The sequence below is a fragment of the Sprattus sprattus genome (assembly GCF_963457725.1).
Source record: "Sprattus sprattus genome assembly, chromosome: 4".
NCBI lineage: Eukaryota > Metazoa > Chordata > Actinopteri > Clupeiformes > Clupeidae > Sprattus > Sprattus sprattus.
The window spans coordinates 33,118,762-33,142,874 of NC_137923.1; the positions used below are offsets into that span (position 1 = coordinate 33,118,762).

The 24,113-nt window shown below is 45.7% G+C and overlaps 1 protein-coding gene across 4 annotated transcripts in view; it reads right to left on the minus strand.

Annotated features, from left to right (window-relative positions):
* Window positions 1–302: 302 nt before the first annotated feature.
* Window positions 303–24,113, minus strand: part of kdm2aa (lysine (K)-specific demethylase 2Aa) — a 25,385-nt gene continuing 1,574 nt past the window's right edge. The window contains exons 1-22 of one of the 4 annotated variants that reach the window (XM_080836987.1): window positions 22,804–22,920; window positions 19,621–19,759; window positions 19,226–19,304; window positions 18,667–18,713; window positions 18,370–18,548; window positions 17,869–17,975; window positions 17,500–17,593; window positions 17,029–17,182; window positions 13,809–13,924; window positions 13,570–13,696; window positions 13,120–13,364; window positions 8,523–8,600; window positions 7,996–8,247; window positions 7,637–7,771; window positions 7,224–7,310; window positions 6,386–6,622; window positions 5,985–6,014; window positions 4,505–5,730; window positions 4,018–4,181; window positions 2,335–2,481; window positions 1,867–2,082; window positions 303–1,733 (exon numbers count right to left, since the gene is read on the minus strand). In XM_080836987.1, coding sequence (XP_080693113.1) covers window positions 1,552–1,733; window positions 1,867–2,082; window positions 2,335–2,481; window positions 4,018–4,181; window positions 4,505–5,730; window positions 5,985–6,014; window positions 6,386–6,622; window positions 7,224–7,310; window positions 7,637–7,771; window positions 7,996–8,247; window positions 8,523–8,600; window positions 13,120–13,364; window positions 13,570–13,696; window positions 13,809–13,924; window positions 17,029–17,182; window positions 17,500–17,593; window positions 17,869–17,975; window positions 18,370–18,548; window positions 18,667–18,713; window positions 19,226–19,304; window positions 19,621–19,759; window positions 22,804–22,914 — 4,152 coding nt within the window. In that variant the 5' untranslated portion in view covers window positions 22,915–22,920 and the 3' untranslated portion in view covers window positions 303–1,551. Of the gene's footprint in view, window positions 1,734–1,866; window positions 2,083–2,334; window positions 2,482–4,017; window positions 4,182–4,504; window positions 5,731–5,984; window positions 6,015–6,385; window positions 6,623–7,223; window positions 7,311–7,636; window positions 7,772–7,995; window positions 8,248–8,522; window positions 8,601–13,119; window positions 13,365–13,569; window positions 13,697–13,808; window positions 13,925–17,028; window positions 17,183–17,499; window positions 17,594–17,868; window positions 17,976–18,369; window positions 18,549–18,666; window positions 18,714–19,094; window positions 19,169–19,225; window positions 19,305–19,620; window positions 19,760–22,803; window positions 22,921–24,113 lie in introns of those variants that run through there. The other 3 variants (XM_080836984.1, XM_080836985.1, XM_080836986.1) reach the window with 3 other exon arrangements.

The window sequence follows — 24,113 nt, forward strand, 5'->3', positions numbered from 1 at the left end:
ATAAAGGACAATTATGAACAGTATTAAAATATGTTTTGATTTTCTGACTACTTGCCTTCATGTAGAATTTCTGATTTAAAAAAAAAAACCTTGTTAAAAAAGCAGGGAGTCTTGGTAGGTATTCCAGGTAATGGACATGTTCGCTCAGGACCCTGGAGCTGTGGACTACATTAAAAACATGAGCTCTAAGAAAGTTAGCTGATGTTGAACACCAGCTTGTGAATTCATGAAGAGCAACAAAAGAAATGCCTTCTTATGACACAGCGAAAGCCATAGTGCATTCTAGAAGAGAAGACCAGACATGGTGTTGAGATTGTCTTTTATTTTAAGGTTTTTATGTTTCTTTTTTTTCTTTCTTGAAAAAATCCCCTAACATCCTCTGAGAAAATAACTGCCACCTTGAAGCTTCAAGCAGTATTACTATAAAGTCATGTTTTTTTTAATGACAGAGCAAAACAATTTACACAGAAAATATGAACAACCCTTTAGTCGAGACTACAGGTACAGCAGGGTGAGACAGAGCAATGTACCACTCAACGTAAATACAGCGGAAAAACAACAAAACAGACATTGAGAACGGTGGTGGTGGTGTTCCAGAATGAAGACCCACAGATGCTGATGCTGTCCAAAAAAGCAAATTTTAGGACGGGTTTTGAAGATGAGCAGAAATTCTAAAATAGACATGCTGAAACTGAAAGCGGAAAAGGAGCTAAAAGAATGGAAACATGATAACTGAGGCTGTGCAAAAACCACACAGCTAGTCTGGCTTAAAGCAGAGTTCTCAGTTGGCACTAGGCTTGGAGCGTAGGCCACTCCACCCGACACATCCACCTCTGGAGCTTGCCACGGACAGCAGATGGTAGGCCCAACTTCAGTTTTGACTAGCAGTCCATCAGGCCCCTGCTACCTCTGGTTCTGGTTCTGGTTCTGGTGGGGGCAGACGGAAAGAGTCCTCACCTATGCTCAAGATTTGATGCCTTGTTAAAGTCCAGTGCCACTGGCCAATTGCCACCAGACGTTCGTCTCCTACACAGCAATGCTACGAGACATCCCCCTTCACCCTGGCTGGACTGTCAGCTGTTCACCAAAAAGAACAAAATTGCTGATCTACTGAACACAGACCGGTCTCCATGTGGATACGGACACAAACACACACACACACACACACACACACACACAATGAGGGCGCTAGTTCTACAGGTGCTCACTGTTAGTTAGTGTCAGTCTTAAAACACTGGAGCCCAGCTCAGGCCTTCAACCGCCTCTCCAGCCCACAGAGGAGCCGTTAACATTCTCTCAGGCAGCCATTGCATCCCCCCATAACACCATTTCAAGGGAAGAAGGGCTGCTCATTCATTTAAATCCTCTCCTTCTCCACTACTCTCTCTCTTCCTGCCATAATGGCCCTCGTGCCCCAATGGTTTAGTGGAGCTGTTCCCTCCCTCTCACTCACTCTTTGTCACTGACATTGAGGAGAACTTTGGGTGTGTTACAGCGACTGCTGTGGTCAGGTGTGTGTTGGAGAGGGTGTGAGTGTGTGGGCGTGCGCCGTTAGGATATCCTCTGGATGAGCTTGTCATCGGTCATGCAGAAGTAGGTGCAGTAGGAGAGGTCAGAGATGAAGCTCTCGCAGGCGCGGCGTGTCACGCCCTTGCAGCCCCGCAGGTCCAGCAGCTGCAGCGCAGACGCACGCTTCAGGTACTGCAGGCATGCGTCCGTCAGCTTATGACAGCCTGCGACGCACACACACACACACACACACACACACAAACAGAAAGAACAGAAGGGAGGGTTAAAAGTCAAAAATAGAACACACACACACACACACCTCTTTCACTTTAAAATGCCTGGCTGTAGGCAGCATACCTGCGAGGTTAAGCTCGGTGAGCGTGTGGCGTGTGGGGGAACCGGTGGCAGTGAGCAGGATGACGGACTGGTCTGTGATGGCCCGGCAGTGGGCCAGGTCTAGTCGGCGCAGCAGGGGCATGTGTCTGAGCAGCAGCCGCAGCGTGGAGTCGCCGATGTCCAGACCCGACAGGCGGAGCGTCTGCATGGCCCGCAGTCGGCTGCGCGACTCAATGCCTGGACACACAAATGCACACAATGTTACATGCAACACTTAGAGACACAACCTGAACACACTGAACATCACTGGGCCATATTTACGAAGGGTGTTCAGCCTGCATCTCTCTGGTCTATGGTCTGAGACTTAAGCACTTATTAAACACAGCTTGAGTGCACCACGGGCCCTCATTCTGCCTACTGAGCCAGACCTGTACATTGCAGCCTATCAAATGGGCCATAATGTGTGAGGAGTTTGTGTAGGCATCTCACCTTGTGGTGTGACCAGGTCTTTGATCTGGCTGTCTCTCACGCCCTCGGCCCAGCGCAGGTCAAGGGTGCGCAGGTACGGACAGCTGGAGGAGCTGAGAGCTGACACAGACAGCCAGGGGCAGCCAGCCACCAGCAGATCCTTCAGACCTGAGGGACACAACATACAAGGTGGTCATCTTCCCGCTGTCCCAAATACAATACGTGCTTTTACCACCGTTAACATGGCTGATAATGCCAACAGCAACAGCACTGACGATTAGACAACCTTTGACTGACAAACAAGTACATTTCCATTCACCTGCAAGGAGCCCTGGAAAATACCACAAGCTTCTTATTGACAGGAAAGGCATTCTTTCTGTCTGGCGTGCCAAACGTGCCTTAATAGTTTTACTATCGTAAAGAAGGGGAGTTGGTGTGTGTGTGTGTGTGTGTGTGTGTGTGTGTTAGAGATGCACGGATGGGCTACTATTTCTTCCACAACCGCATCACAAAACACATGATCCGTCCGTCATCCATCTACCAATTTTTTTTTACCAATTTTCAAAACCGCATACATCCGCCATCCGCCTGTTGTTTTTAGCTATAGGCGCTGCTGACGCGAGGCTGACGTGAGGCTGACGCGAGCCTAGAAAGTTCTTGCCTGTTCTTAAAAGGAGACTGATCCAATGCCGCAAAGATATTTAAAGGATAAAGTCCCTAGAATGATAGCCTATTGGCTAGGTTGTAGCCTATCCCCAGAATATTATCAGTGAAGTGACGTCTGTCACCGATTGATGCACAGGGAGAAAAATAAATAAATAGCCAAGCACATCCGCAAACCTGACCTTACCATAGGCTAGTAGGCCTAGAATTTTTTATCATTGTAATAAAACGCAATTTGGTACACCATTTTAATATGGTAATATAGCCTACTGTTTTTTTTTTGCTAAATGAAAGAAAGCCTATTAAGGAAACGCCGATACGAGCCTATTAATTCCGAAATTTCACCGCATTGTAGGCTATATAGTATACTGTAACAACCCCAACACTTGCCTGCTTGCCTTGCAAATCAAAGTTTTCCGACTATTTTTCTTACCTTCTTTCTTAGCTGTTGATGTTACTGAGCTAGAAGTTTAACTTGTTCTGAACATCTCGCGCAGCCAATGCCCCATGTCACTTCTGAGTCAAATCACTCCATCATCTTTGAAATTCCTTATTCCACGAGTGGTAGGCTACAATGACTGGCTGTTTTAAAATATAACTTATAGCCTAACGAAACAAAATAACCCAGGCAGTTCAATCTACGACACGTTAAGGCTTCTTCCAATACTGACAGCTGACTCATAGCTTGCAGGTTTGCGGCGCTGCAAGGAGACGCGACATTGGATGGATCGTCACTTAATTTAAACTTTTTTACTTCCTTTGCCTGCTTTGTATGCATACACGGAACTAGGCCAATTTACTGCCTGATGAAAATTGGATTATTTCAAAATGTGCTTGGATGTAGGTAACGACATTTAACATTTATTTTGAATTTCGTTGGGTAAACCGCCACCCACCCGAAATTTAATTAAAATACTATTTTTTGTCACGTCGTCCGCCCGATCTGCGGTTTAAAAGCGGAGTCCGCGGCTGCGACTGCCAACTGCGCATCTGTAGTGTGTGTGTGTGTGTGTTTGTGTGTGCAGCTGTGTATGCCACTACCTGGCATTCGGTGGACGAGCCAGGAGAGCTGTTTCTTGGAGATGGGTGTCCAGGAGAGGTCCAGGGTCACTGGCTGGCGCTTGATGATGCCTGAGAGAGCTTGGGAGGTCAGAGAGCGACAGCGGCTAAGGTCTATCCGAGTCCAGAGACGTTTGTCACAGCCCCTGGGAAAGTGAAACAGAACATGTGTGTTAGTGGACGGAGAAATCCGTGCTAGTAACTATTGGTTGAATGCAAATGTTTCCACTTAATAATTCTATTTTAATATATATATCGTCACTGTGTAAATTATCGGACGTTGTGTGTTTTCGTCAAACGTTTGCATTGTCATGTTAATCCATTATTAAAATGAAGTTATAGATTGTTAATCCAATATTAAACTTATCATTTTGATTGTTTAACAGAATGGCCGATGTTTGACACTGTCCAATAACTGACATAGGTTGGTTACATCAGACAGTGCGAGCGTGACTGTAGGGGCACTCACCACTTGTACCAGGCCTTGCAGACAGTCATGCAGACGCTGAGCTCAGTGCGTGTCAGGTATCGGAACACAGAGACCCACACCTCCTTTTCAGCGCCCGGCTCGTTCCCCACCTCCCTGAAGGAGGGATGGTTGAGGAGCGAAGGAGGAGAGGTGGAGGATGAGGGTGGAGGTGGTGTGGGTGAAACTGAGGAGCGAGACGACGCCGAGCTGGAAGGTGAGGCCGTGTCCCTCTCGCCGTCTCTGTGGTGATGGTGACGATGGTTGGAGTTGCGATGCCGTGGGTGTCTGCCCGGCGTTGCCAAAGCAGTACCCTTTGGTTGCGTGAGGCCGTTGCCGGTGGCAACTGTGCTGCCGTTCTTGTGGCGTGCCTTGTGCAGAGTCTTGCGCTGGATGAAGCCATGGCCGGGGCTGCTGCCACTTGGCGCTCGGGGGGACATGGCGGCCTCCAGCTTGGGCACGATGGAGCCGGGGTCACGCTTGGCCTTGGTGGGGCGCTGAAGGGTGACCGTCAGGTAGGAGCCATTCAGCAACTCGTCGTTCAGGTCCGAGACCAGCAGCACCGGTGGCTCGGGATCTGAGTCGGTCTGGTTGTCGTCTTCCTCTTCGTCGTCGTCGTCGTCGTCCTCTTCGTCCATGTCGTCCATCTCCCCGTCCAGGTCCTCGCTGTCCTCATCGTCCTCGTCATCCTCGTCGTCCTCGTCGTCATCATCTCCTCTCCTTCTGCGTCTCCGTCTCCGTCGTCGATGGTCTTTCTCTGCGTGGCTCATGTGTTCCTCGTCGCTCTCATCATCTTCGTCATCGTCATCGTCGTCGTCATCATCGTCGTCATCGTCATCGTCGTCGTCGTCGTCGTCGTCGTCGTCGTCATCTGACTCGTAGCGTCGCCGCTGCATCCTGGATCCACCCCGGAGTCTTACCCGTCCGCCTCTCTCGCCTCGAACCCCAAAACCCCGCCTCATCTTCAACCCAGAGTTGGGGGCCAGCCCGCTGCCTCGACCCCTACCCCGGTGGGAGGTGCCTCTCCACATGCCCCGCCTCCCAGCACCATAACCACGCCGACTTGCGGAAGCCCCGCCCCGGGCGTGGAGTGACATCTTCCTTGGCCCTGGTCGCATGCCCTCATCATCGTCATCGTCATCACTGACTGAGTCATCTTCATCTTGGTCGTGGCCATGCCGGCGGTACATCTTAGCAGGACGACCATCCAAAGAGGAGGACTTCCGTTTCTGAGCATGACAGGGGAAGACAGTTAGTGTCATTGTGTGGAGAGGCAGGAATTAGGGAGTCCACTGGAGTAATCCCCATATATAGACCTACATAGTTTTAGGGTTCTTTACCCTTAACATCCCCCCTAGCAAATCTCCTATGTCCAAGATCAGTCGGTTCAATTAGAATGTTCTTGGTTTGTACAAGTCAGGTATGGAGATCATGGAAACCCCAAGAACAGGTTTGAGAACCACGGTCATATTTCTACACTTACCATGTGGATTTTCTTCCGCTCCAATTTGATCTGCAATAAGAGAAGAGTGTGACATGTGAGAGTTCATTCGCTTGAAAGCAGGACACTTCCATTCAGCGCTAATGTCTGCCTCTGCTGGCAGCACTTACAACCACGTCACAGCACTTCATCTGTGGAGGGGAGGGGAGGGGCCCCTTAGGTTCACATGCATGAAACACCAAGCACACCTTGGACCCTCAACAGCTCCCCTCCCGCGGGCTGCCTCAGTAGCGAAGGGTGGGGCGGGCAGGTGATGGCGATGTGGGGCATCAGAGAGGGGAGGGGGAGGGGAAACAGAGAGGGGGAAATGGCGTGAGCGAGCGAGGGGTTTTGTGGGACGATTGGGGGAGAGCGTGCGGCGGTGGAAAGACGGCACCTCTCACCCTCTTCCTGAGCCGCCGCTGCTGCTCCAGGGTGCCCGCCCGTTGCCGTGGCGACCCCTGGGCGAGAGGGAGGGGAGAGGAGGAGGAGGAAGGGGGGCGGCCCACCCTTCGCCAAACGGCCCCGGCCCCCTGACCCTGCCGGCCCAACGCGGCCCCCTCGGGAGCGAAGAGGCGCTGGGCCGCAGGCAGCAGGAGCAGGCACCCGCTCGCCCGGCCTTCATCACCGCTGCCCGATGACTGGCACACAGGAGAGACAGGCATGGCCGTTATCAGCTTCACACACAAAGGTACACACACGCACACACACGCACACACACACACAAGTACACACACACACACACACACACGTACCCACATACGCAGATACACAGACAAACACAAAGCATTCACACAGGTGCAATTTCACCAAAGACACAGCCAAGGCTGTTCACTCCTACAATGCCTCAGAGATACTTTGTCTGTGTCTCTCTACTCTCACTCACACACGGCCACCCACCCGGGAACCCACCCACCCACCCACCCGGCCACCCCCCCCCCACACACACACACACCCCCCCAGTCACACCCACATACGGCCACCCACACCCACACCCACACACGGCCATTTACACCCACACACACACGGCAACCAAAACCCATGCCTCGCTACAGCACCAGTGAAGATTAGAAGCATTTAGCTATGAGTTTACCATGTCAAAACCAGGCCATGCAAAGACTTGATACTTTTTTAAGCTTTGCAAATTAGTACTAATTGCAAATTAGTACTACGTCATTTACTTTATTATAAAAGCAGCAAATTAAGATGGTTTTAGTGCATAGAAAAATACAAAAGGGTTACCTCAGAGTTGTTGCCCTTGTCCTGAACGCACTTGGGGCATTCCCAGCAACTGGGCAGGTCTTTATTAACTACTCCTTCTCCTGCCACCTGGAGAGAAGAGGCAGAAGGAAGGTTGCGTGGGAGGGCATGAGTGAAGTTGGCCAAAAAGCAGTTCTTCCATTAGCACAAGGAAATGAGGCATGTTCATATTTACATACATTTGGTTGCTGTTTGGAAGTCTGCCTTCCTCAAAGAACAGAAGGGTAAAGGCCTGGCATTTAGCAGATGCTTTTTTCCAAAGTGAATAGAGGGGGGGGGATGACTGATTCTAAACTATCCGATTTAGAAGGTACAAGCAGTCGTTGAACTTGGACTGTTGATGATGGCACAAGGGATGTCAGCTGTGTGGTTTGGCCAAGCTGTATGGGGTGTACCTTGAGGCATCCGGGGTGCGCTATCTGGGCACAGTTGGAGCACTCCATGAGCATGAGGGAGAAGGTCTGGGACTCGCCAGGCTCAGGGTTGCCCTCCCCACACACCTCACACGCGGCTGAGAGGGGCAGGCCCGGCTGGAGGGAGGGAAAAAAGGCCATCAGTGAAAGCAAACAAGCATGCCATATATCAAAAGCTATGTAGACATATATTTTATAAGAGCAAAACCCCCCACTTAAAAACAATTCAAAACAAGCAGATAGTGGTGTGTGTGTATTTAAGAAGAAAACGTTGCCTCACGATCATTGTTCACGGTTCAGAAACCCACATATAGCGACCATGATGCAGAATGCCAACTCACCGCCAGGCACTGGCGAAGCACGCAGGTCTGCTTGAGCTTGCCGGGGCCACCGAACTTCTTCATGTCTCGGCAGAAGTTGCACTCGCCACATTCGGTGCGCTGACAGGCCTCACAGCGCTTGCAACGTACACGTCGCCGCCGCAACACCGACATGGACGAGGGCGGCTTCTGTGGCCGTGGCGCCACAACCGTAGTGGCCAGACGAGGGCGCCCTACAGGGGCTGGGGCAGGAGGAGGTGAATACCACGAGGGCTACACACAGGGAGTGGGAAAGAGTGGTTTCCATTAGTATGGAGGTTTAATGCGTTTTAATCAATTCATTTTGTAATTAGTATATTACAGTTTTGGTTAAAACAAGGTTTAAATATACAGTCGCACTCCAAATTATCCAAGCCCTTTAACCACATCACCAGAATGTACTGTGGATTAAGGGGGTGAAAGAATTGACTGCAACTGTTTGTATTTGAATCACCAGTCTGGTGCCTGGAAGTGTGCTAGTTTGAAAGGAGCTATGCTAAAGCACTCACTCTCCTTGGCCACTTCACAATGGGTTTTCCAGTGTAGGATAGCTTGGGGAGGTCAGCAGCATGTTCCTTTAGCAGTGCCTTGAAACAGACAAGAAAACACGGGCAGTTGGTAAGTAAAGAAACAAGGAGACATCTCTTAATGTGAGTGGTGGTTTTATAGCTTGAATTGTTTGGAAATAACACCATTTACAAGCTTCTAACCATGGCTGCTATAGCTGTTCCTTTAAAATCATGATCCATCATACCATTCAGTCCGATAGGTAAATACAATGTACAACCCGAATTCCGGAAAAGTTGGGACGTTTTTTAAATTTGAATAAAATGAAAACTAAATGACTTTCAAATCACATGAGCCAATATTTTGTTCACAATAGAACATAGATAACATAAAACATGTTTAAACAGAGAAAGTTTACAATTTTATGCACAAAATGAGCTAATTTCAAATTTGATTCCTGCTACAGGTCTCAAAATAGTTGGGACGGGGGCATGTTTACCATGGTGTAACATCTCTTCTTTTTAAAACAGTTTGAAGACGTCCGGGCATCGAGGTTATGAGTGTCTGGAGCTTTGGTGTTGGAATTTGGTCCCATTCTTGCCTGATATAGGTTTCCAGCTGCTGAAGTGTTCGTGGTCATCTTTGACGTATTTTTTTCGTTCAATGATGCGCCACATGTTCTCTATAGGTGAAAGATCTGGACTGCATGCAGGCCAATTCAGCACCCAGACTCTTCCTCAATGAAGCCATGCTGTTGTAATAGCTGCAGTATGTGGTTTTGCCTTGTCCTGCTGAACTACACAAGGCCTTCCCTGAAATAGACGTCGTCTGGAGGGGAGCATTTGTTGCCCTTAAACCTTTATATACCTTTCAGCATTTATAGTGCCTTCCAAAACATGCAAGCTTCCCATACCGTATGCACTTATGCACCCCCATACCATCAGAGGTGCTGGCTTTTGAACTGAACGCTGATAACACGATGGAAGGTCTCCCTCCTCTTTTGCCAGGAGGACACGGTGTCCATAATTTCCAACAAGAATGTCAAATGTGGTATCGTTGGACCATAGAACACTATTCCACTTTAAAATAGTCCATTTTAAATGAGCCTTGGCCCACAGAACAAGAAGGCCCTTCTGGACCATGTTCACATATGGCTTACTTTTTGCATGATAGAGCGTTAGTTGGCATTTGCAGATGGCACGGCGGATTGTGTTTACCGACAGTGGTTTCTGGAAGTATTCCTGGGCCCATTTAGTAATGTCAGTGACACGATCATGCCGATGAGCGATGCAGTGTCGTCTGAGGGCCGAAGACCACGGGCATCCAATAAAGGTCTTCGGCCTTGTCCCTTACGCACAGTAATTTCTCCAGTTCTTCTGAATCTTTTGAAGATGTTATGCACTGTAGATGATGAGATTTGCAAAGCCTTTGCAATTTGACGCTGACGAACATTGTTTTTAAAGTATTCCACAATCTTTTTACGCACTCTTACATAGATTGGAGAGCCTCTGCCCATCTTTACTTCTGAGAGACTCTACCTCTCTAAGGGCGTATTCAGACCAGGAAAGTCCGATAGTTCACTTGCTTTGGTCCGAACCTTTTTTTTTTTTTTTGGTGCGGTTCGCTTTCAGACTGTACGTTTCAGTAAACGGACCAAATTCTGTCAACAAAGCCACGCGCCCCGAGGTCGTTCAGCTATTGGTCAGAAGAACCGACACACGCAACACAATGTGCTAAGACAGTTCATGGACGCTTTCCGTGCCATTATTGCTAATATTATCAAATCTATATGCATTTTCAATGTTTTGCTATTTTCACAACTGTGTAACAATGTTACTGCTGCTGTAGAGAGCTGAGCAGAGCTGAATCCATATAGCCTACCCTCTCTTAATCACTCCTCCATCATCTCTCTCTCTCTCTCTCTCTCCCTCTCATGTTTATATGCACCCGCGATATACATTTAATGCTCTTGTTTCTCTCAAGTAGGCTAAGTTCAAATTTCTTAAATCTGGGCTCTTTTTAAAGGTAATTCGATGGTGCATGGAGCCAGCTAGGTGTCAGTTTTGAATTTGACCCTGGAAACCGGCAAAAACGCTATAGTTTCCATATGCACGGCGAATTTTAAATAAAGACGGCCGCCGCCAGTATTTGAACTTCAGCTTGGCATCACTGGAAGAACCACTTTTTGACAGGGTGTCCCGAATTTTTATATAGGCCTAGGCCTACGTCTTGCGTAGTTTTTTCAATTTGAGCCTGCACTGATCAGGCGAACGATTGAAACCTCTTTCATTTTCTCAGAAAATATGCCAAATACGTCGCGTTTTTATGTGTACGCTCCAACATATATGAAATGTGGGCATCTGTCCAAATGTCCACAAGCGCACGGGTCTCCTCCTCGGCCCAGGTTTGTCCCCTACTCATTGTATTAAGATTTTTCGTTTTTCCCAAAAGTTTGACAAATTAATACCGGTAACAGTAGCACTTTACACTCTGTTACCCAGCAACACCAGACCAACGTCGGAAGCCCCCGAGGTACAAAATAGCAAAAAGTCTGGGATTAGGTACAGTCTGCTTTCACACCTCCAAAAGGTTCGCACCAGGGTTGTTTGATCCGGACTGAGTCCGACCTTTCAGCTCGGTCTCGGTCCGCTTGTTTGGTCCGGACTAGAGTTCGGTGGTTTGTATTCAGACCATCCCAAAAGGTCCGAACCAACGAAAATCTGGTCCGTTTGGTCGTTTGGTCCGGACCAAACGGGGTAGGTGTGAATACGCCCTAAGACATCCCTTTTAAAGCTAATAATATTACAGACCTGATATCAATTGACTTAATTAGTTACCAGGGGCCGTATTCACAAAGAATCTTAGGGCTAAAAGTAGCTCATAAGTGGCGAATTTAGGAGAAACTCCTAAAAATAATGGGCGTGTCAGTCTTAAATTTAGGACTCCTATTTTTTTTTACTAAGAGCAATTCACAAAGTATTTTATCCCTAAAAGTAGCACCTAAGTCTAAGACAGCTTAAAACTCCTCATGAGGACTCCTAAGTCACTAAGACTTATTCACAAAAAATCGTAAGATGGCTGCAGCCGACTTGGAATTGATAAAAGACATTGCTTAAACAGTGAAGGTATTAATATTGTCGTAGAATTAGCGCGGGATGCAATGACGCCTTTAAACAACGATGTGTCCTGAAGTGAAATGTTTGGAAACATAAAGATAGCCTATTTGGCTTCGCGGAAAACGCAAATGACGACACTGGGAATCATCAGTCAGCCGTTTAATTCATCAAACTATCAACGCACTGTAGACCCCACATCATCCAACAGTTTATCCAGTTGCCTTTGGACAATCGCCAATCGCCAACAATACACAAGATCAAAGTAAATTCCATGGCGATCGCAGGAATGTCCAGTGACGGGACACACATTACAATAATTGCCCCATCAAAAGATGAGGACGTTTTCGCCCACCGTGGCCTGGATGTACCGATGACTCGTGCATTTCAACGGAGAGCGGTCTGCAGCAGGTTTTTGAGAACTTACCAGCTGGATGCCGCTGGGGTGACAGTGGCTATTGGTCCTAGGACCAGTAGGCTTTCGCTTAGGCTACGTTTCACGTTCGTTTCGCTTGAAGGGCCGTATGTGCTGATATTTGAAGTGGTCAAGGGCTGGAAATATAATAGCCTAACAGTTTGCTGGGTGCTTTAATTATTACTGCCTTGATTACATGCAATTGCCATATTTTATATTGATCGCTTTCTTTTTCTCTTAACGTGCAAAGTGTCATTCCCGTTGGATGCACAAACTTGTCATCATGCGTGTGCATTCTGCTAACTGCACTGTCCATAACTATTTAATATGACTTAATTTGAAGCCTAGCTTAATCTCTTCTTTTCAGTTGATATAGCCTAGTGGGATTGTTAGAGGGACGTCACGAATGAGTTTTTAATGAGAGAGCCTGTCAACAACCAATCACCGTCCTCACCCCTTCTAAACTCGTGCATGGGAATCGACGTCATCCATAGCAACGGTGCTTTTATCTTAAGCTTAGGAGTTTGTATTATCCTTAGTATGAGTAGGTCTCAGAGGCGTTGTGAATCACTTTTAAGAAATTACTCCTACGTAAAATGTTTTAGCGCGAGTTAGGAGCACTCTTAGTGGTAAGATAAAATGCTTTGTGAATACGGCCCCAGATGTTCTCACAGCTGAATCTTTTCAATTTTTTTTGCTTTTTCAGCCATTTGTTGCCCCCGTCCCAACTTTTTTGAGACCTGTAGCAGGAATCAAATTTGAAATGACCTAATTTAGTGGATAAAAGTGTAAAATTAGTCAGTTTAAACATTTGTTCTGTTATCTATGTTCTATTGTGAATAACATATTGGCTCATGTGATTTTAAAGTCTTTTAGTTTTCATTTTATTCAAATTTAAAAAACGTCCCAACTTTTCGGAATTCGGGTTGTAAACCACTTATTGAAAGCCCAGTACGTGCATCAAAATTATCTCTGAAGACCTTCGGCTCAAACCTTAGTGGTTGGTTTGAATAAAACATGAGCGTTTTAAAAAACCTCTCACTCACTGACACCCATGGGATGTCATATTACCTTGATGTCATGCAGCAGGGCAGGTGCGTTGTGGATGCCAGCAGGCACACAGTTCTTGTGGGAGGGCAGAGACTCCAGCTTCCCCAGCAGGCTCCACATCCCCTCCAGCTCAAAGGGAGTCAGGTTAATTTTAACTCCAGGTTTGATGAGGGGAGAGGGGGGCTTCTCATCATCTTCGTCATCTTCCTCTTTGTTGTGGCCGTTAAGGTTTTCACCGTCTTGGCTACAGGCCTCTCGCTTCAGGCCTGAAAAAAAAGCAAAGTGGAAGGGGGGACAGAGGTCTTGCAGTTATTTTAACTGGGCTCTTACTGTATTGCACCACTGTTGAGACATTTACGAATATATGGCTTGTAATTAAACATGTATACTTGTGAATTTTATACAGATATATTAAGTTCTGCAATATAAAAGCTATACTCCATATATTCCTAAATAATTGCTGTTCCTTACCGATGCCCAATGAGTGTTTCTGAAAGTCGGGCGTCAGGTATGAGGTGTTGGTCAGGCTAAACAGGTACCTCTCCAGGACATACCAACACATCTCGTAGTAGAACGGGTAGCGAAACTTAGCAGGAACCTGAGGTGGGGAAGGATGAGATGAATGCATGTAAACTCAAATGAGGTGCTCATAGCATGTCGGAAACATGAGCAGGCTGAGAAGAAGCGTGCCGAGAGCATGGGTCTCTCACCCGTGTGCGGTCCTCTATGCCCGAGATGTTGAGTTGCATGGGGATGTTAAAACTGTGCAGGAAGTTCCCACCAAAGACCAACGTGTCTACAGGTGTGTAGACTGCATGGATCCAGCCTAGATACAAAGAAATGGGTCAGCTTTTTCAAAAACATTGCTGTGTATTGCGGATAGTGTTCCGTAATTTCCTGACTATGAACTGCGGTTCATGCAATGATTTTGTAAAATGTCAGCAGCCATGTGGTTTAAAGAGACGCGTCCTATACATGGGATTGCATTTTTCCAGCCCGGTAGTTGGTAACTCGCACACTAATGGGTCTCTCAACCCCTCCTTCTCTCACATACAAATCCTGTAAAATCAGGTAAAAGCAACATGGGATATATAACACATTTTCATCCCCACTGGAGTCTTCCATAACCACAAGTCACAGGTGTTGTGTATTCCCACCTGACTGTTGCCTATTTAACGTGATGCTATGGAGTGAGAACCTCTGTGAGAGGTTTGTAAAACATGCAAGGTCTCATGCCAGTTAACCTAGCTATGAACTATCCTAGCCATCTCTAGCTAGCCTTCTTACCAGTTGGTAGTTGCTTGGTAGTAGCGTGCCCAATATGAACTTGTGTTAATATGAAGCTACAAAGGCACCCAGAGGGTATCTACCCATCAAAGCTATCTCTATCTTGAGGTTGGCAGTTGGCAGCTGCTGTGTTAATATGAACTTATGTTAAAAGTGTGAATATGAAGCTGCAACGCACCCTGAGGGTTTCTATTATATTTATATATTATATATATTTCCTATTATAATTTTACTGGTTACATTGAGGAGACCATTTCATGCAAATGAAACGGCCATTAAAAAGTTTCAAGTTATATATATATAAAAAAAATGACTGCTTAGCTAGCTAGCGTAGCAACCAGGGAACCCTATTTGCTGCACAGCCTGAAGCAACGCTTAATTTCTCAAAATCAGATCACCAAGAATAGGCAGTCTTCAGATCAAAGTGATCAAAACCACTTGATGTTCATATAGACATTAAACAGTCCTGAGAGAAATAATGGGACAGCATGAGCTTACTATAATATTAATTCAGTGAATGAAAGGGTAAAAGTGCCCCATACCCTGTGCCCTTCTCCAACACATTTACTCAATGGTTGCGATTCCCACTGCAAGCTGTCATTAGATTATCATTTATGGTACTAGGCCATCAGGGGATCGATTAACGATTTTACCTAAACGTTAAGTGTGCATTCCCTCACAACACAATAAATAGTTTTCACTGCGCGTGGGAATGAGATGTGTGTGTGTGTGTGTGTGTGTGTGCGCATGGAGGGGGGGTATTTTTGCTTGAAATGCCCATCTCCACCTCATTCAACTTAAAAATGGCTAGTAGCACTTGCACCACAACTACATAGCATTTAGATATACAGCCGCCGAAAAAATTAAGAGACCACTTAAAAATTATCAGTTTCTCTGGTTTTACTGTTTATTGGTATGTGTTAAAGTAAAATGTACATTTTAGTTTTATTCTATAACCTACTGGCAACATTCCTACCAAATTTCAAATAAAAATATTGTCATTTAGATCATTTATTTGCAGAAAAATGACAATTGGTCAAAATAGCAAAAAAGATGCAGTGTCTTCAGATCTCGAATAATGCAAAGAAAACAAGCTCATATTCATTTTTAAACTACACAATACTAATGCTTACACTTAGGAAGAGTTCAGAAATCAATATTTGGTGGAATAACCTTGATTTAAAATCACAACTTTCATGTGTCTTGGCATGCTCTCCACCAGTCTTTCACATTGCCGTTGGGTGACTTTATGCTACTCCTGGCGCAAGAATTCAAGCAGCTCGGCTTCTTTTCATGGCTTGTGACCATCCATCTTCCTCTTGATCACATTTCAGAGGTTTTTTATGGGATTCAGGTCTCAAAATTGGGCTGGCCATGACAGGGTCCTGATCTGGTGGTACTCCATCCACACCTTTACTGGCCTGGCTGTGTGGCATGGAGCATTGCCCTGTTGGAAAAAACACTTCTCAGAGTTGGGGAACATTGTCAGAGCAAAAGGAAGCAAGTTTTTCTTCCGGGACAACGTTGTACTTTGCCTGGCTGAGGTTTGTAAAAGACCATAAGGATTGAAAAAGCGGACTGGAGGTTCTTCTAAGTTCGTCTTCTCTGATGAGTCCGATTTCACAGTAGGTGCAAGACTCTCTGGCTTGTAGGCCTCTCCAGGTCTCCGTCTAACCATCAGACGACCATGTGTTGGGCAAAGCTGAAAATTGGACTCATCAGAGAAGACGAACTAGAAGACCCTCCAGTCAGCTTTTTTCAATCCTTATGGTCTTTTACAAACCTCAGCCAGGCAAAGTACAACGTTGTCCCAGAAGAAAAACTTGCTTCCTTTTGCTCTGACAATGTTCCCCAACTCTGAGAAGTGTTTTTCCCAGCAGGGCAATGCTCCATGCCACACAGCCAGGCCAGTAAAGGTGTGGATGGAGTACCACCAGATCAGGACCCTGTCATGGCCAGCCCAATTTCGAGACCTGAATCCCATAAAAAACCTCTGAAATGTGATCAAGAGGAAGCTGGATGGTCACAAGCCATGAAAAGAAGCCGAGCTGCTTGAATTCTTGCGCCAGGAGTAGCATAAAGTCACCGAACGGCAATGTGAAAGACTGGTGGAGAGCATGCCAAGACACATGAAAGTTGTGATTTTAAATCAAGGTTTTTCCACCAAATATTGATTTCTGAACTCTTCCTAAGTGTAAGCATTAGTATTGTGTAGTTTAAAAATGAATATGAGCTTGTTTTCTTTGCATTATTCGAGATCTGAAGACACTGCATCTTTTTTGCTATTTTGACCAATTGCCATTTTTCTGCAAATAAATGATCTAAATGACAATATTTTTATTTGAAATTTGGTAGGAATGTTGCCAGTAGGTTATAGAATAAAACTAAAATGTACATTTTACTTTAACACATACCAATAAACAGTAAAACCAGAGAAACTGATAATTTTGAAGTGGTCTCTTAATTTTTTCGCGGCTGTATATGACATGATCATGCTACATTAAAATAAACTGCAGTTAATACAAAGGTGCGTTCAATACAAAGGCTTGTTTTATACAATTATATATAGTACTGTAATGCAGTTTATGAACGGTGCAGCTTATACAACAGGATTTTATTGTGCATGTAGGAACCCCTGATCACCTGATGGTATTATGAACGTGTATCCCTGCTTGAGTTCTATCCTCTGACAGTCGGTGGCCTTGTCACCCAGGAAGATGTCCCCCTGTTTGCCCGACAGCACCCAGTTCTCGTAGAGATCCAGGTTCTGTGGTGTGGGTGGGATCAGCCAGAAGACCTGAGAGGGAGCAGAGGGGACCGGGATTACCTCACCTCAATTGGAATATCATCTCATGTCAGTCTTACACACGAAATTGGAGCCCGTTTGTTATTCAGTCCAAGTCATGTATGGCCAAGTCATGTTTGAGTTAAGATGTGATCATAAACACTTTCTACAAAGCTATCCTGAAGAATTAAATGGCCCATCATACTGTGATGAAGCTGGGCTATGTGAGATGCATTGGCCAGTCCTCCATTGGATTGTTCCACCCAGTCTTAACAGTGTGTGTTGGGCTAACAAGCTCTTGCTGGGAATGTTCTGTGAGCTGGACTCACCTTTCCTCCTCGTAATATGTGGTACCAGACAGACGTGCCCCCGAAATCAATATGGAAGTCTGTGTAGCAGCCCTGCACACTCATCAAACAATATCTGCCAAAGTAAAGGGAGAGGCCAGGAAAAGGAGAAGGCAAAATATGAGTATAAAATGAATAGCAGAGAAAACAAGGACAGAAAGCAGGAGTATGTCACTGCTCCACATTAAAAGATGGCTGCCATACCTTTTGATTTGCAGCTGTATGAGTGACAACTCAAAAAGAACTTAATGTCTATGATGCAACTGAACACACGAAGGTGTGTGTGCTAGTCAGAGAGAGGGATGGAGAGAAGCATAGTTAAAAAAAAAAAAAAGGAAAGGATGGTCTTACTTCTGCACTTTCGGGTACTGCATGTCTATGATGGCATTGGTGGAGTCTCTTTGCCGCTCCTTCAGGTGCCGGGGCCACATGTTGTCCACCCAATCAATGATGTCCACCTGAGAGACAAAGGGTGAAAAAAACACTGTTTCATAGAGCAAACTTGACAGGTCGGTTTTGGGTAATTTTGCAATATTATTTATTTTAATGCATATTGCACCCTTAGTGCCTTAAGCGCACACGGAGCAAACACTGGCAAGGACAAACTTCCTTGGAGAAAAATAAAAAACCTCTGGGTAGACCCCTGCTCAGAAGGTGGGGTGCGGCCTCACTGAAATGAGTAGCAACCTGACTAAAATGCAATATTTACTTCAACGTTCCTGAATATGATGTTAATATGCCATGTGATGCTCACAGTCCTGTTGAAGAGATCTAGGTCAGTCAGGTACAAGTGCGTTCTCAATGAAAGTGAATTTGTCTGTGATTGTGAATGCACACATTGGTGTTACTAACCGTTGCAGGCCTTTTGACCAGGTTCTCTAGTTTGGTGTGGCTGAACTCCAGGCTGATAACGTTGTACAGCTTTTCTCTCTGGGCAGGTGGAGTCTCATAGTACCGCCTCCAGTGTGCCATAGACATCTCAATGTTTTTCTGAGTGGTCACATCCATCACATCAACCACTCGCCGACTGCCTAAAAGGAAGAAAAAGACAGGGCAGGACTGTGAGTAAAGATGCAGATCACAAAATGAATACATGGCACGATTAGGAAACTAAAAAGTACGGGGGAAGGGAAGCAGCGTGATCCTTACCTACATAACTTTTCACATCGTTAACACTGAAGTCAGAGTCTGGCATCCTGGAATGAGAGAACAGATCACAGTCTGTGTCAGTTCTTGAATGGCATGAGAAACACCAAACAGGATGACAAGGGTTTAAAAAGGAAGATGAAAGGATAAGTAAGAGAATAGTGGAACAGATGCAGTTTGCATAAGTAGGAGTTAGAGCAGGGCAATCAATTTCCCCTAGAGGCCACATGAGATAGTAGGATTGTTGTGGAGGGCCGGACAAATAGGCTGAACTCAATTCAGCATGAAAAATGAGCCGTATTAAAGGTGTGCCCAGGCGTCCAATACACATGGCACACACACCCGAGAGCAAGCTTGCAATCCAATAGTATAAGTATACAAATTAATAGAAATATCAATTTTTATCGTTTAACGTTTGATTCCTTATTTACCATTGACATCCACGGGCCGATCAGGGACAGCCAAGGGGCAGCAAATGGCCCTGGGGCTACACTTTGGCCAGGTCTGAGTTAGAGCAAAGAGGGTGGAGCGAAACTCAAGAGTGGGAGGAGAATGGTCTTACTTGATGCCCAGTCCTTCTGGCCTCTCAAAGATGATGGGGTCCCGCAGTCCCTCCCTCTGGATGTACTCGAAGTTGAAATCTACAAACAAACAGTGCATCACTACTCGTACCCTTAAAATAAAACATCTGGCAGGAGAAATTATACCAATGGTCATGAAACATGCAGATGGTTGCTCTGAGCACAACAAATATCAGAGGAAGTGAATCCTACTTTTTTTATCCAATTTTAACTTTAATATTGGGTATGTCCACCTTTTGCAGCAATTACAGCAGCACATCTCTCTGGCAGAGTGTCAATGAAAAAGTGCCAGACGACAGAAAACGTTATTCTAACATAACAGATCAAAAGCCTGAGTGGAAGTTCTGGTGGGTTTCCTTCAGGTGAAGTGACTCACCTTTCCCCTCCAGCCGTTTGACCCGATCGGAGCTGAAGCGATCGCTCCGCAGCTTCTCCTCCAGGTCAAAGGTTCTCTTCCCCTCGATCTCGTCATCGGAGATGCCATCGTCATGGTAACGCCGCCGCGTGCCTGACCGCTAAGAAAGTAGACAAGAGCAGAAGACAGCATTCAACTACCTTAGCTGTCACACACTAAGTTTTACAATATGGAAACAGTATACATTATCACTATGTCCTAAGCACTCAGCAAGGTCATTGTGCTGATAAAGCAAGACTGCAAGTATTACTCTCCATGTTAACAATTTACAGCAGGCACCGAATAAAACTGTGGCTAATGCTACAAAGGACCATTTAAGGAGTTTGAAAATGTTAGGAAACTGTGTACTGCAAACTAGGGCTGTGCAATTAATCGAATTTCGATCACGATTTCAATTTTTGGGGCAAACGATCTCCAAACTCATATAATCGAGTTGAAACGATTAATTTCCGCAACTCAGTCCTTCCCCAAAAGCATTCAACGCGGCGAGAGGGAGTTCAATCTTTAACTGCCTTTTGGCATCAGGAAGTTATATGCCACTGGCCGGAGGCGGGACATGCCAGTGAGCCCCCAATCAGCAGCATCAACAGTTGACAGCCGACTACGACAGCACAGGCTTTAGCCAATCAGATCACAATTATGGTCACGTCTAAACAGCGAAGCAAAAAAAAAAAAAGATGGACCAAACTCCGTAGGTGGTCGTATTTGTACCTAAAAGTTGTTCTTTTTTGCTTATATTTGTATTAAGTTACTGAGAAATAGACACTGTACAATGTAAAAACCCCATTATTGTAACTCAAAAATATGTCAGAGGATTTGCAAGGTGTCTGAGCTACCTATCATTCACTTTGAATGGGGATCCGTCAACCTTGGCGGATCAACACATTCCTACGCATATAGTGTGTACACAACAAATACATTTTTTAAGGGGAAATTTCAAAGTTCTCAGTAAATTAATTGCATCATGTTTTCATACTCAAAATTAATCTTCTGAATAATCGTGATTTTAATATTGACCAAAATAATCGTGCTTATGATTTTTTTCATAATTGAGCAGCTCTACTGCAACCGTTTCATTAAATGGAACTCAGAAAATGGAACTCAGAAACAGACAGACACACACATTGCTCCTTTCCAGAAAAAAAAATATATCAACAAGTGTGAAATGTCTGATGGTAACAACTGGTTGGCTTAATATGGTTTCTCGCTTGAGAACAAGTCTGGCTGCCCCATTGGTCATCTCTTGCCCAAATCAGGACTACGATAATGATCACACTGACCGGCAGTAGAAGTGGCTGAAGCAGCAGACTTCATATTATTGGGTATGGTGCAGCAGTGGAAGATGTGACACTGTAAGGGCTGCACTAGGAAACGCAGTTGGAGTTGAACTTGATTTACACTTCAGTGTAACCCGTAAACATTTCAGGGATTCTGATCAAATCCAACTAAATAGAGCCAGCCTTTGATAATCACCATACAGAAATGAATTATCACTTAGCAACCAGATAGAACTCTCCCCAAGCTTTGTGTAAGGCTTTGCTGCTACTGCTCTTCTGTGTGTTTACTGCCTAAAGCTTTCACTGTACAATAGCCCCCATCTCCCTAGCCATCTGAATCACCCAGCAAACAATCAACTTGGCCAGAAGCTATTTTCACATAAAGAACAAATCCACAGTGAGCACTAAACATGTACAAACGAATGCATCAATGAACACCACACACAGAACACGATGGTAAATGTCTTAACATCTTCAGCTTTGTGATTGTCCTTTCAGCCCACCCCTCAATAACATTAGCATGGTTCTTCCTGCACACTGCAATTAATAAGGGGTAATATTATATTTTTTTCATGGTGTTCTAGCATTGATTATGGCAACTAACAGTCACAGTGTGCATGCCACAGAACACAATTATTACACCCCTGATCACATGGCCTTCCTCACAGGGTAATCATAGTGTCATCTCAGTGGCGCTGGACTGCACAGTTGCCATGGCAATGGACTGACCCACACAATTCAAGGTGGAAAAAAGGAGGGGTAGAGTCCTTTGGGGGCTGGTGATTAAGAGGGACAAAGGACAGCACCAGCAAAAACGTGTCCAAGGACTGTGTTTACATTTAGACACAAGAACATATCTCGCTTGTGTGAATGCGTCTCCACAAAGCATGTCTCCAGAGTGATCCTTAACTGAGCGGCAATGACCAAGCTTACTCATCTACACCGAGTGCCTTGCTTATCAACTGCTTTCAAGAGGAGGGAAAAATAAATAAATTAAAATCAATGTGGGCTGCCAAATGAGGCTATGCAACACCTGCATACCCTGCTGCTAGCGTCGCCTCCTGTCTCATTTAGCAGCACTGTAAGGAACATTACGACTGTTCATCCAAAATAAGTCGTTTTCACCCATTACAATGACAAACCTCCACACCACCCCAACAGATTTGTCCACAATGTTCTGGTTACATAAACTGGATTCCTTGACCACTATCTGGAGATGTAGCTAACGGGGCCAGTTGAGGGTAGCAGGTAGAGTGGCGCACCAGGCACCCCTCCCCTTCTCCCCCCTCCCCTGAGCTTCTGATGAGTCCTTGCTGAACGACAGTGACACAGCATTCTGCAACAACGGCTGGCAGACCTGACCCCACAAACCACACAATGCAAACATACAAAGCCAGCCTTCAAGCACTGGAGACTAGCCATGCCCGGGACACCAATGGAGAACCTATCCGACAGATCACCAGAGGATGAAAACCAAGAGGCATGAAAAGGGAGAGAGAGAGAGAAGCGGGGGCTCCTGGAATGTCCTTAGCCTCAGACACTGACATGGTCAGACTCTCGCCCTGCAGAGCTGCCCCCTCTGGACAAGGACGCATGGAGGATGAGGAGTTGAGGACATCAGTCTGGCTACAAGCAGCAGAGGGAGAGCAGAGACGCAGCTGCAGACCAGCAGGAATAACAAAAGCAGCAGACGTCCACGCATGCACACTCAAGAGTAAGGGCAGGATCACTGCTCCATCCTCACTGCGCAAGCCCCTCATCCATCTTTCCTTTCCTACCCTCCTGCCTCCCTGTCTGTTCCTCATCACCTCTCTGCCTCACGGGGTCTCCTGTGGAGAGAGGTGGTGAGACACTACACACCTCGCACCTTCAGTGTCACTTCTCCATCCCTTCTTTTTGCTCGACTCTTCTTTCGCTCCTCTGTGCTCTTCCACTTCACGTCTTTCCTCCAGCTTCCTCTGTTCTCTGGCCGCAGCATCCTCCTCTCTCGTTCCGAGTGAGGGGAAGAAAAAAAGGGGAGCTCACTGCTGTCTTTCCTCTTCAGTCATCCCCAATGCCTCTGCAGTGACTCCACCCACCCCACCCCTCCCTCTCTCTCTCTCTCTCTCTCTCTCTCTCTCTCTGTCTCTGTCTCTGTCTCTCTCTCTCTGCCGTCTCCCCCTCCCCCTCATACCAGCGTACGTTTCCACATCTCTGCTCACGTGGTCTGCCCTCCAGTCATATCCCTCCTCCAAACGAAAACAGCAGGAACATGTGGGGTGAGTTTCTGTCTCTCTGAGCGCTATACACCTTCTGCTGATTCTCTTGGCGATGAAGGAAAACTAGGGATGAGCAGTTCTGTAGATCACTTCTCACACACAATCATCTAGCTTGCAAAGCATATTCTAGATTTGTCACAGTGATACAGTTGTGATCTTTCTACTGGTGTCCTATGCTAAACCGTCCTTAACACTGCGCAGTCATAGCTAAAGAAAGGGCTTTTGGAATTGTAAAGTCAGAATATGCGAATGCTAGTTACATGCGTTTAAGTTAATACAACCCTTACTTCACCAATAGCAAAAGATCACATTGCAGCTTCTTGGATAACTGTGTTACCTGACAACTGTTAAGGTGGATCTATGCACCAGTGTTTTTCCCCCAAATAGCATACCAATTAGCAACCGTTCATCTCAAAACATTATAACATAACAGGCATTGTACTAATCCTCTCATCAACTTCTGAAACTAGTCATTATTTCAATGTCCGCCAGAGCTAAAGGTCATTGTGCAAGTATGCAGCCTACTCATTAGGCGAAGCTTCACTGTAAACACAACAGTAAAGGATATCAACACACATTTAATAACTACAAATTAATGAAATTAATGTAATCTCAGATTGTAAATAAATAACATTTATTTGCTCAGTCTTATGGCAGCAGTTAACCGCCTTTGAGTCTTCTAGCAGTGCTAAAGGATTAGAGATGCCCATCCAGGAAAAGGCCTGAACGGCAAAATACCTTGACAGCACGGACCGTTCCAACAGTTCCAACAGTTGCATTGCATAGTTGTTGCACTGGCTCTGACGTGAGTTGATTACAGTTTGCTCACAGATGATAATCCCACAAATGTAATACCACCAAGAATGCATTGATAGCATATTTAGGATTTAAGCACTAAATTGAAATCAATTGAAGATGG